At 38.0% G+C, this 12,345-nt stretch overlaps 1 protein-coding gene across 3 annotated transcripts; it reads right to left on the bottom strand.

Annotated features, from left to right (window-relative positions):
* Window positions 1–1,332: 1,332 nt before the first annotated feature.
* On the bottom strand, window positions 1,333–3,897 carry LOC131322373 (uncharacterized). Of its 3 annotated transcripts, none has more exons than XM_058353678.1 (2): window positions 3,662–3,897; window positions 1,333–2,759 (listed from the first exon to the last, which is right to left on the bottom strand). In XM_058353678.1, the coding sequence occupies exon 2, from the start codon at window positions 2,739–2,741 to the stop codon at window positions 1,524–1,526; it is 1,218 nt and encodes a 405-aa protein (XP_058209661.1). In that variant the 5' UTR covers window positions 2,742–2,759; window positions 3,662–3,897; the 3' UTR covers window positions 1,333–1,523. The 3 variants fall into 3 exon arrangements, with proteins under 3 accessions (XP_058209661.1, XP_058209662.1, XP_058209663.1); XM_058353679.1 differs by lacking the exon at window positions 3,662–3,897 and adding an exon at window positions 3,334–3,594; XM_058353680.1 differs by lacking the exon at window positions 3,662–3,897 and adding an exon at window positions 3,244–3,594.
* Window positions 3,898–12,345: the final 8,448 nt, after the last annotated feature.

Genomic DNA, 12,345 nt, shown 5'->3' on the forward strand with positions numbered 1-12,345 from the left:
ATTATTATTTATAGAAAAACAAAAGCAGGTAGGTAGGAATAGAATTTCAATTTTGGCTCACACTAGTTTGGCCTCTTTTCCTCCTCTTGCTTTATTGGATTCTCCATTCCTCAAGTGGGGATAGAAGAAAAATACTAGATTGTGATTTGTGAGGTGGGTATACAAGTTTTCACACCCTAAGGGCCCACCCGCTGTCGACATCAAATTGAATTAAGAATTGAAAATGGTAGGGTACATGTGGACCGTCCATTCCCTTTCATGTAATTTAAGTGAACGACATAACCGGTCCATTCCCCTTTCATGTACATTTTTATGGATAAATTTTATGTAATTTAAGTGAACGACATAAACGGTGTGTGCCTAAAATTCTTACTGTCGGGTTGAAACATACATCGGATGTATAATCGCACAAAGCGTGAAATAACCAATACATTTGGGTGTAGTATTATTCATCTCACTACTATCAATCCGACACTACGAAATTATCTATCTTCCCTATGAGTCCAAAGCCAAAAAAGTTCAAGAAAAGTAGGAAACATCTTCAGTTTCACATCTTTTCCGCTGGAAAAACAACCCAAATGAACAGGGTCAAGGACAATCTAAGGACCAGTTTCGGAGGAGGATCCAATGGTGTGAAACAGTTCTTCGGAGGAGGATCCAATGGTGTGAAACAGTTCTGCAGATTTTTAAAGACAATAGAACAAGAAATTAGATTTGAAGCTGGAGATTCAAGGGCTGAGATATTTGTTGGATCACGGCCTTTTCGTTGAACTTCATTGCAGAAGTGAACTGCATTGTCAAATACAAGGTCCAGCTTGAGGAAAAGAAAAGACATTGACAGGTTCTGTTTTTATTAGAACTGAGAACTAATGGAAGAGGTCGATTACGGACATGATTTCTGTCGTGACTCGTGAGCGCACTTCGGCTGCAAATTCTACGCGACTTCTGGCAAAAGTGCCTACTATTTTTGATAAACGCCACTGTCAAATCATACCGGACAGATATTTGTGCAAGAAACTTCTGATTCGCGAATACTACCCTTCCGTTTCTCATTATAAACGATGAACTGGTCCAGAGACAACAGAGAGATGGAGTGACAAATTTTCACTAAAGAGCAATTCTAATCAAATCCAACTTTTTCTCAGGACCCTGATAATATCACACCCCCATGAAATTATTGCACATTAGCTCTTTTTGTTCATCTTACCTTTTTTGTTGTATGAGACTTGATTACAGAACCTCCACCAGAGAACAAAAGTAGATTTTGATGGTCAATTCACTTCAAACTCAAAGAGTGACATCCAAAACATAATAATTCCACAAGAGCAAATATGATAAAAACAAAGCTTGTAACATATTAAGTCATGATATTTCCACCATCAAAAGAGCCCACAACATACTTGGGATAGCATCATCACCCTACTACGTACCAATGACATTATCATGAGCATTAGTCTTGATTCTTCTACTTTCTAAAAGGAAGTCACCTGTGTTTTCTGCTTCCGAACCGGTGAAACAAAAGCTTAGAAGAAAGCCCTACTCCCATAGAACACCCGGGACCCAGGAGTCTTCGGCGCCTGTAATTTCTGATCGGAACTTGAACTCTGAGAACTGGTGGGTTCGCTCTCAATGTCCATTGGCAGCTTCATTTTCGCCAATGACTCGGTGAATTGCTGCATGCTTTTCATGTACATGTCCACTATGTCCTGTTGCACCATCTTTTGCTCTGGTTCAATGTTCACATTGACAAGAGGCTTAGCAAATGTACCGACAGGCACCCCATCTGAGACATTACTTTCAGCATCTCCAACATCTTCGCTTTTTGCATTCGAGTTTTCCTTTGGAGGCGAAATGGCTTCTTGATTTGAAGCCTTAGAAACTGATGGAGACCCATTAGTTGTTGACACACTGCTTGGGGGAGAATCATGCTTGGGATGCTCAACTGACTCTGTAGTGCCAGTTGAGAAGCTTTCAACCTCACGAACACCAATTTCAGAACTAAGCTGATTTTCAGTATCAGAGGAAACCAAGCTCTCAGAGCTCTGGGAGTCCATATTGGTGCATTGGTTTAGATATTCCGAAAGCATAATATCATTCTCATTCGCAGTCTTTAGATCCGGGAACTCAATCTTGTCAAAATCACTAGGGATCGACTCGTTCACTTCGTTTGGCAGCGAAGGAAGTGTTATCACTTCTGGTGAAGCTCCACTGTAAGAGAGAGACAACTGAACGAACCCCGCTGGGGAATGGAAGAGGTCGGTTGAGGAGAGGGAGAACTCTCTCTCTAACTTCCCACTCTTGATTAGGACTTCAGACAAGGGAACCAAAGCAAACCCTAATAACTGGTCCTCGAGATAATTCCTCACACGGCTCAACATCCATATCTCACATTTGAGTGAGGAATCTATTGTCCGGACATTGACTCGGAGTTTCTCGTTGAAGACGGGATTCTTCCCACCGCCGTTGATGGTTTGAGTGGAGACCGTGTTTTCGGGATCACTGGTGAGGCAAATCTTGGCATAAACATCTTGCTTATGATATATGCAGATGTTATGGATGTCCCTGGCCTGATGTATGTACACATCAAGAACACCAATGGCTTCCTCTTCCTTACTTTGAACCTCAACTTCTCTCGACAAGCAGCCGAGATTCCGTGTGAAATGTTCAGCCTTGTGCTTCTCAGGCTCAGGAAAAACAGTGGAGCCTTTGAACGGTGAAACGACGGATTGAGGGGAATCCATGCTTAAAACCAGATCTACCTGGAAAATCAAGAAAAGTGGAATGAATGAAGAACCTAGTTTATTTTTATGCTAAGACATCAAAAAAACACTAGATATTGAAGCCAACAACAAGAACCACTCAAAAACCAAGATCTGACTGTATGATTTGAGATCTCAAAAGAGGAAAATTCCAAGGCCCAAGACACAAGTTCAAAGCTAAGGTGAAATTTTAATGGTTTTTGCAACTCAAGATCCAACCCCTTGGAATTTAAAATAAAACTTCAAAGGAAAGCCCTGCCCCAAGCAAATACTGTGAACTTGATGCCAAGATTCTCATTACTTAAAAACTCTCAACATCAAGAGTCAACCTCAAATTAAAACCTTAGATTTAACCAGAAAAAAAAAAAAAAAAAACTTTCAAACCCAGAAGCCAAATAGTGGATTTAGGATTCTCAAAACTTCAAACGCAGCATAACACCAAACCACAAGCACAAAAAAATCTGGGTTTGAGCTAAAACTGTACTTCAAATTTGCAAAATCATAACCCTTGACTGAGGTACCCCCTTCAGCAGAAACTACACACAAAACCCAGAAAACAGGTAAGAATCCTTACACCCAAAAGCAAGCTGAGCCACCAATAATTCTCAAGTATTCTACTCTAAAAACCCAAGACCAATTATCAAATATGCAAAAGTTAGGGACTGTTAAATCAAGATATGACCAGATTCCAATAAAGCTTTCAACTTTTGCACATGAAAATACCACAGGCCAGCGAATCCAATGAGAAAAGCATGAAAAAAGCAGAGCAGAAAAAAGTAACTACGGAAATCCCATCAGAATCTAGAAAAGATTTCAACTTGAATCCACCAGGAAGCACATCAAAAGAACAGAGAAATTAAAGCAAAAACTGAACAGTGAAATGGGTCAGTTTTGTTTCTTGCCTTGGGGGTGTGGAAAGTCAAACCGATTTCCTTATATTCTGTAGCTTAATTTCAAGATCCAACGACGACCCAATCCGTGAACCGATGTGTTCTGAAAGAAATACAGACTACTACTACAAGTGGAACTGTGAGGATACGGAAGAATGTAAAGAGTAAAGTCTACTGAAACTATCTTTATAGGAGGGGGTTGAAGCTTGTCGGAGGCCTTCTGTGTCCCTGTTTAATTGTGTTGTGCATAAACAATTAATACTCCCCCTTTTTTTATCATTCAATTAATACTCCTTTTGATTGGGGTGTTTCCATTTACAAAAATTACAAAAAAAACTCAAAGCATTTTACCATTTCGTTTTTATTAACAAAAAAATTTCAGCATTTTACCATTCGCTTCCATTAACAAAAAAATTGTCAACAAAACCTTTTTTTACTACAGTAACTATACTCACAAACCCATCAATAACTTATTCACTATAAAAAATAACTTAACATTTCTTAATAATTTATTCATTATCGGAAACACCTAACAACTTTTTAACCTCAAATAAAAATCTATAAATTTTTCACTATCGGAAAAACACCCCATGAGTCTTTTTCCACCCTTTTGTTTGATTGCCAAACATGCCCAACTAGACTGAAATGGGGGACCCTGCCTTGGGGGACCATGCGGGATGGCATGGGTGTTGGTCTCATCTGGACTGTCGGTTAATTGAGTCGTTCAATTGAGGTGAAATTTGATCCGTTTATTGTCGAGCATGAATGATCTGAATGAGACCAACACCCATACCGACCCTTAAAGAATAGCAGGATCCCTGGGTTTCCCTTTCTTCTCGATTTTCAATTTCTTTAAAACGGTCAGACTCCTTCTTATGGGTCCTTTGGCTCCCCTCAAATTCTTTGTACCGAGAAATTAGTATACCTCTGTACTTGTGTGTATTTTTGGTCATTAGATTGTGTGAGATTTTTGTGTGTGTGTGTGTGTTTTGAAGTTTTTATGAGATCAAAGACCGAAAATGCACCGGTACAAAAGTTGAGAGGAATTGAACTCCCTTTGGCTTAATTTTTCATTGAATTTGCCTTCTTTCAGTCGGGTGTTGGGATAGAGTAGAATATACCTAGAGGGCAATTTTGGAATTATTGTTAAAGTTTAGGGGTAGTTAAGTCCTTTCAACATTACTAGAATCTGATAATCCAAAATGAGAATAAATAAAAAAAAAACTTTTCCAAGACTAATTCTCAAATTGTGCCTCTAAAATGCAGCTTTCAAAATAGATTGTGAGAGAATGCACTATCACAATAGAGCTTCCAAACGAAAAAACATGAAAAATAGATGATCGTAATGGACAATCCGGCCCCTCGAACAACCCCTTAGCATTATCTCACAATGTATATGAACATCTTTCTCGCAAGACATTTTTGCAGGACCGAGATTTCGGAGACAACTCAAGCAACTATCCGGAACAATTATTTAAGAGGATGTCTTTCTTTTCTTTTGTTAATCGTTCAATCTTTTTAGGGAAATAATTTTGTCACTTCCTTTTTTGTTAACGTCACTAATGTACAAGTGTATTTTTAATGCAAAAATATACTTACAGGAGAGTAGCGTTAACAAAAAAAAAAGTAGCAAAATGAGCCATCTATTTTTATACTAAAATAGTAGTAACAGATTTTTGATTAAACAATTATCCAGAGGATGATGGGATCATGGGGTGGGGGGTTGAGGGGGAGGTGTCAACACCGACCCACGCGATGACCAAAAGAGGATTTAGCATTACCAATCACGGGGATATTATTGAGTGGGTTCACATGCTTTTGTTTTCTATATTAGCCAATTATTCCTACCTTAATTTATTTTGCAATCATCATCGCTCTGTTCGGTTTGGATTTTGAAGGTGATTTTTGAAAGTGATAAGTGAAGAGAGAAATAAAAAAAATTTATTAGAGACTGTGCCTAAAAACTTTAAGACCCCGAAACAAACATGGCCATATTTCGAGTTAACAATATATATATTTTTATAGTATATATCACCCCTCCCATAATAGGAGACGTCAGGTTTTAAGTCACATAATTTGCACGTGAATGCTCGGGCAATTCGCACGTGAATGGGTGTGTGGGAGCACGATCGTAAAAAGTGCATTTAAAAATACATTCAAAATCGATAGCGAGAGCACAAAGTAAAGATTGAGAGCAGGAGCGGAGTACACTATTGAAGGATTACGTGACTAATGTTAGGCTTCCCCCGCTTGTGATTAGCTTTCATAAATTCTCTCTCCCTGTGTGGATAAGCATTTACATTATTGTTAAGAGGATTAAAATTGACAGGAACTCGTCTTTTTGGGTTTTCTTTTGGGTTTGTCCTAACAAACTAAAAAAAGGTTGTATTGAGAATTGCCGACTGGCCCTACAATCAAATGGGGTGGTAGTAAACAGCCAAAAAAACTGGGACCGGAGATGCTTCTAAGCAACTTTCTATTGAGAGGTCAATTCGGTTGTTTATTTCGACATGGACGGTTCGGATCGACTATGAATGCATATAAATCGCTTAACATCTATTGCTCAGCTAAAATTTGAGCTGTTAATTGCCGAGATGAGTGATCGAATCGGCCGTTTTGCAGTATGCATATTCTGCTCCCCCGACCCCCAAGATGAAAATAAAAAATCATCACCCAGTATTTATTTAGTTTTTATGAGACCAAATTTTACCCTTGCCACAGTGTAAAGGTGATAATTGCATCTTTAGCAGGACTGGATTCATAAAAACTTTTACTCTCTCTCTCTCTCTCTCTCTCATTCTTGTAGGTTAAGCTAATCATATGATTATGCACCACTACCTGCAAAATGCATGTACTAGCTCTTTTGCATATCTGTCTTTACCTTTTTCAGTTCAATTGCTAATATCCTCATCATGCCTTGTACTGAATATTGTACTCTCCCTCATCGAAATAACTAGCTAGTGGGTTGCATCATAATATCATTCATCACCTAGAAGTATCAACTTTCTCACACACATAGATGTAAACAAAGATAAGCGCCAAGGGTTAATCCGGTTGGTTGGTGAATTTGTTTCTCACATAATTGATTAGGATTCGATTCTTGGGGGGTTAAGACACAATAATGGAATTTTTTCTGAATTCCCTAGTTCCGACGAGGATGACATGCATGCCTTTGAGCAGACAGATCATAGAGAAAATTAGTTGAAATGCGTGTGAGCTGACCCGAATACCTCCGATCAAGGAAAAAAGAGCACCCACCAGTCAAAACCCCTGTATGAAAATAATACGACAGGAAATATCACTTATTACTGATTGCTTTGTAGATTGGTTTGAATGTAATATGGAATTGCTCTTTGGGTTCTAACTGGGGAATTCTGCATGTGTACTACTCCATTGGCTTTTATAATTCTTAGTATTCAAATACAGTAAAATAGAAATATCAACATGATGCACAGATGTATATGATGCATGTACACCATTGCCGATAGAGCGATGCTATATACGCGAACATTGATTCTCAGATTTAGATACAGATATCTCAAGAATCCTCCAATGTGGGTCTCACAAATAAATGTGTGTTCTTAGCATTGTTTACCCTGACATGCCGGTAATGACTTCCCCATGATAATATGGGAATTAAAAAAATCATTTTAGTCCATGTCAAAAAAAAAAAAAAATTTAGTCCAAGATCTTTTTCTTTGCTTAATTGGAGATATTTAGGAGGGAATTAAGGGGGAAAATAGCTTCAGAAACCCATTTTTCAACCACAAATTTTCACAATCAAGATCCAAACACTGTCTTAACCAGGGAAAAAAGGAATTGATATGTAAAACTGGTAATGGGGGATAAGAAAAGTCAAAACAAAAAACGAAGGCAATAAAAGTATAGGTATGGAATAATCAGAACGGGTTGGCCTGGTGGTCAAGTTTGAGATTTAAAGGTTTGGTTCCTCTAAATGTCTTGGGTTTAAAAACCACCAAGTGTTATCAACTCTTTTGGGGTCAGTCCATACAGAGCCTTGCTCCGACTTTAACTGGGTGCCCCACAATTGGGTTAACCCCGTTTCGCTAACATTCTTATCTTTTTAAGTATTTATTTTTCATTTTATGAGATAAGTCATTCTCTCATAATACATCACCTTTAATTCAAAAAATAAGTACTTATTTGAGTTAGTAGGACACGTTTTAATAAATGTGCATAAGTTGTCTCGGATACCTGCTTTGTAACAAAAAAGTATAGGTATAGATTGCAGTAGCAATTTGTTGGCGAATTCCCCCCACTAGGCAGAAAATAAGGACAACACTTTGTCTTCCCAAAGTCATGAGCTGCATGTAAAAATTCAAACTAAAAAAGCTTATCCCAAACCCCCAAACATAACTTTGGAAATCAAAGGCTAATCAATGGTAGGGCTCAACTCCTCTTTAATTCAAATTACTTGGAAGGGCCACTATAGACGATCCTAAAACTCTCTCTTCGAAATCCATTCACCAAAGTTTTGGACTTTTGTGAAGATGGCCTAGTTACATTTTTTTTCTTCCTTTATGGAGTACAAAGAATCCCATTACACTTGAAACCACGGCGTTTGGCTGAGTGGACATAAAAAAATTAATAAGCTAGTGCTTGTTTCCGTGAAGTCGCATGTTCAAATTCTACAGAAGCCAAACATTTTAAATTTTGGGGTCAAAAGAACTCTGGAAGGTTTGCTCAGTCGTTAGCCTCGGTACTATTCGAGGCACGCGCAAGTTGATATGAACATACCATTATGAAAAGAGAAGATCCCATTACACTTTTTACTGTATTTGGTTGCCTCATTCTTTTGTACCTACCTTTTCTTTCGCTGTTGCTAAAGGTGCTAACCAGGTAGGTAGATATTCGGATATATGCTCATGCCCTTTTCTCAAAGCAGTCCCTTCAGATTTTCCATGTGCGTGGCTTCCGGAATCTACTTCATGAATTATGGCCCGTTTGTTTGACGGGATTAATAGCGGAGAAAAAACATGTGACATAGCGTGGGCACTAACTAATTTTTCCAAGGAGAAATGGGAGATGCTGCCGAGCAGAGAAGGTTCACTTTTGATTTTGTTCCCAGCTCCGGGTCTGGTCCTTTAGGCGAGGCTCTTTACCTTACAGGGTGGTTCCTTTTCACTTTACGGTTCAAGAATTCGTGGTTGAGATCTGAGCCGTCGATGCCGAGATGAATAGTTGAATCGATCGCTCTACACCCGCTCTACAGGGATGCTGCCGAGTATGAAATTCCTTTGTTTATCCCACCGGTAATGATTAACCTTGACAACAAGAATAACAACAAAACATGTATACAAGTTTTCTTCTTTTTCAATTTCTCATGAAAGGAAAATGATATGAACTGAATTATGTGGATGCTGAGATGATGAACGACTAAATCGGCCACTCTACACCTGCACTACAGAGAGCTGCTCGGCAGCAGCCCCGTATGAAATTCCTTTGTTTATCCAACCAGTAATGATTAACCTTGACAACAAGAATAACAACAAAACATGTATACAAGTTTTCTTCTTTTTCAATTTCTCATGAAAGGAAAATGATATGAACTGAATTCTATGGATGCCGAGATGATGAACGGCTGAATCGGCCACTCTACACCTACTTTACAGGGAGCTGCTCGACGGCAGCCCCTTATGAAATTCCTTTGTTTATCCCACCAGTAATGATTAACCTTGACAACAAGAATAACAACAAAACATGTATACAAGTTTTCTTCTTTTTCAATTTCTCATGAAAGGAAAATGATATGAACTGAATTATGTGGATGCTGAGATGATGAACGGCTGAATCGGCCACTCTACACCTGCTCTACAGAGAGCTGCTCGGCAGCAGCCCCGTATGAAATTCCTTTGTTTATCCAACCAGTAATGATTAACCTTGACAACAAGAATAACAACAAAACATGTATACAAGTTTTCTTCTTTTTTAATTTCTCATGAAAGGAAAATGATATGAACTGAATTCTGTGGATGCCGAGATGATGAACGGCTGAATCGGACACTCTACACCTGCTTTACAGGGAGCTGCTCGACGGCAACCCCTTATGAAATTCCTTTGTTTATCCCACCAGTAATGATTAACCTTGACAAAAGAATAACAACAAAACATGTATACAAGTTTTCTTCTTTTTCAATTTCTCATGAAAGGAAAATGATATAAACTGAATTCTGTGGCTTGTGATGTGGATGTTGGTTTCCACTTCACTTCATGTTCTTTTCTTTTCTTTTCTTTTTTATATATGGTACTCTGGTGTCATCATGCATGATGTTAAGATGAAAGATACATGTAATATTTACTCAAGTGTTATCTTCATTTGGGTTGTCTATTTCGACAATGGGCGGCTCAGATTTCATGTCAGCCAAACAATCTCAGCTGTCCATCAGTGCATTGCCAAAAATGGACAGTGTGGATGGGGACAACAGCCATGTTATTAGGGAGGGTCCACTTCCATTTTGTGTAATAATGGAAGGTTGTCGTAGTAAAATTGAACTTTTAGCAAAATATCTGGGTTCCTGTGCAATTTAAACTCAGATTTTCCAAAATCTCTCACTGTGCAGATTAGTCACATCATTTCCATTCCTTATGCTCAAGATTTTTTTTACTTTTTCAGTTGTTATTATGAGTTTCGATTGTTATATGGAATCTAAAAAATTGGGTATTATTACTAATTTAGAAAAGGATTTTTTTCATTTCTTACAAAAATAGTTGGATTGAAGAAAATTCATATTTCGCGAGTATAAAATATGACATCGGTAAAGGGTATTCGAAACAAGCAGAACTTGTTAATATTTGAGCCGTGCATTGCCTACTCTAAGTGATTGGGACATAAAACTCGATTTGATTTGGTTTTGTTTAGAGTAATGTTCACTCACGAAAAGCTAAACGACACTTTATAAAAGAATTTCATCCAAAATAGAAACACAAGGATCTAGAAAAACACCTTATAATCGAGAGATAAACTATACGAAACAAGGGATCCCTAGAACTTTTGATTTTATGCTTAAAAAATACTTCTCCTATTGAGGTGCAAAGAACGAACCGGGGATGGAGTTGTGCAGTGGTGTGCGCAGCACCGTGTTGCATATTTTCGAGCCGTCGAATCGTGCATCCGACGGCTCGGATCTCATCTCGGCAATGAACGGCTCTCGATCGTTGATTGCCGAGATGAAATCTGAGCCATCGAATGCACGATCCAACGGCTCAGAGGTGCTCATCACGGTGCTTTGCTGTCACAGCACCAATGTCAAGAACAAATCAGTCAGCAAATCTTGACTCTTTCAAAAATCCATTCAGGACAACTTATATAATTTTATGTATTTGATTATTGAAGCATCCTAGGGGCCTTTCTCTTTTATTCGATAATTACGAGTGTTTGGGCCAACTTACGCGTACATCAATTAAATTTCATTCTCAATTCGGTCAAAGACAAATTATCCACACCAAAAATTAAAGAATTCAAAAAAAATTGTTTCCTTACAACATGACCCCAAGAATCGAACCTCAGTTGGGGCCTGACCCGAGGGTCTATATGTGACTATTGGGTGATCATTAAATGAATCTCTTGACTTTTTGGCACCCATCCATGTCTTTATCATACACTTGCTCCAAGTCCAACCCACATCCCACAAAATACAGAAATAATACATATAACATATACATGTACAATTGTATAATCTAGAACAATTCTAAACCTATTTGCGTAGTGCGTGCTAGCCTACCCGTTTATGATCATTTATTTTCTACTCCTATAAAAATGTTTTTTTTTTCCCCCCCTCAGCTGAACCACTAGGGTGGGCCTACTTGATACAAGCAGTGAGACCAGTGACCTAGGCAATTTGATTTTTGTATCATATGATCATCTAAAATATGAAATTTTTTCTTGGTAGCAAACTTTGCGAGTATTGAAATGTTGAGTGGAAGTGGAATTAGGTATTTTCTTCAACATCTCAACTATCGGTAAGGGGGGAAACAAATTCGAAGGCTAGAATTAATTGCTAAATCGATGTAGTCGAATGAATTGAGTAATTGATTGTTTAAGTTTGATTTGAGAGCTTAAATAGCTTCAATTATACACAAGTTTGAATTGTCTATGAACTCAACGATCTTTAATACCCACCATTCTCTAGTAGCTTCAATTATAAAAGCTTGTTCAAGATTGTCTATGAACTCAAACGAGCCAAGTAAGTTCCTCGAGTTTAAGTACAAGCTCTATAAAATCTTTTTTATGCCAAAAAATAATTAAAAAAAGCTCTATGAAATATTTAAACTTGGTAAATTTAACTGATAAACAATCTTGAACGAGTTTTTAACAGAAAATCACGAGCTCAAACAACTCGAATAACTTTTGTAGGAACTCTTTTATCCATCCATAAAGTTCTACTACTACTTTTTACCAAAAAAAAACCCTCGAACAACTTGGATTATCGTAAGTTCGCAGAGAGAGAGAGAGAGAGAGAGAGAGAGAGAATAGTATTTTGGCTTGCATAATTGTAGTTTCTTGACCCAAAGTGCATTGGGATTTAATAGAGAAAAATTTCGGAATCTAAAAATGCCAACACTGTGACTTGTGAGTTGGGTTATTGAGGCTTCCTTTTGAAATTTCTGCACTTGGAACAACTCTGCAAACCTAAGGGCCACACTAACCCCAGAAAAATTCAAGACAAAAACCAAAG

The sequence above is a fragment of the Rhododendron vialii genome, chromosome 4a (assembly GCF_030253575.1).
Source record: "Rhododendron vialii isolate Sample 1 chromosome 4a, ASM3025357v1".
Classification (NCBI taxonomy): domain Eukaryota; kingdom Viridiplantae; phylum Streptophyta; class Magnoliopsida; order Ericales; family Ericaceae; genus Rhododendron; species Rhododendron vialii.

What these genes read in the sequence shown, in the direction of transcription:
- LOC131322373 (XM_058353678.1), bottom strand. Translation starts at nt 2,741, where the DNA reads ATGGATTCCCCTCAATCCGTCGTTTCACCGTTCAAAGGCTCCACTGTT.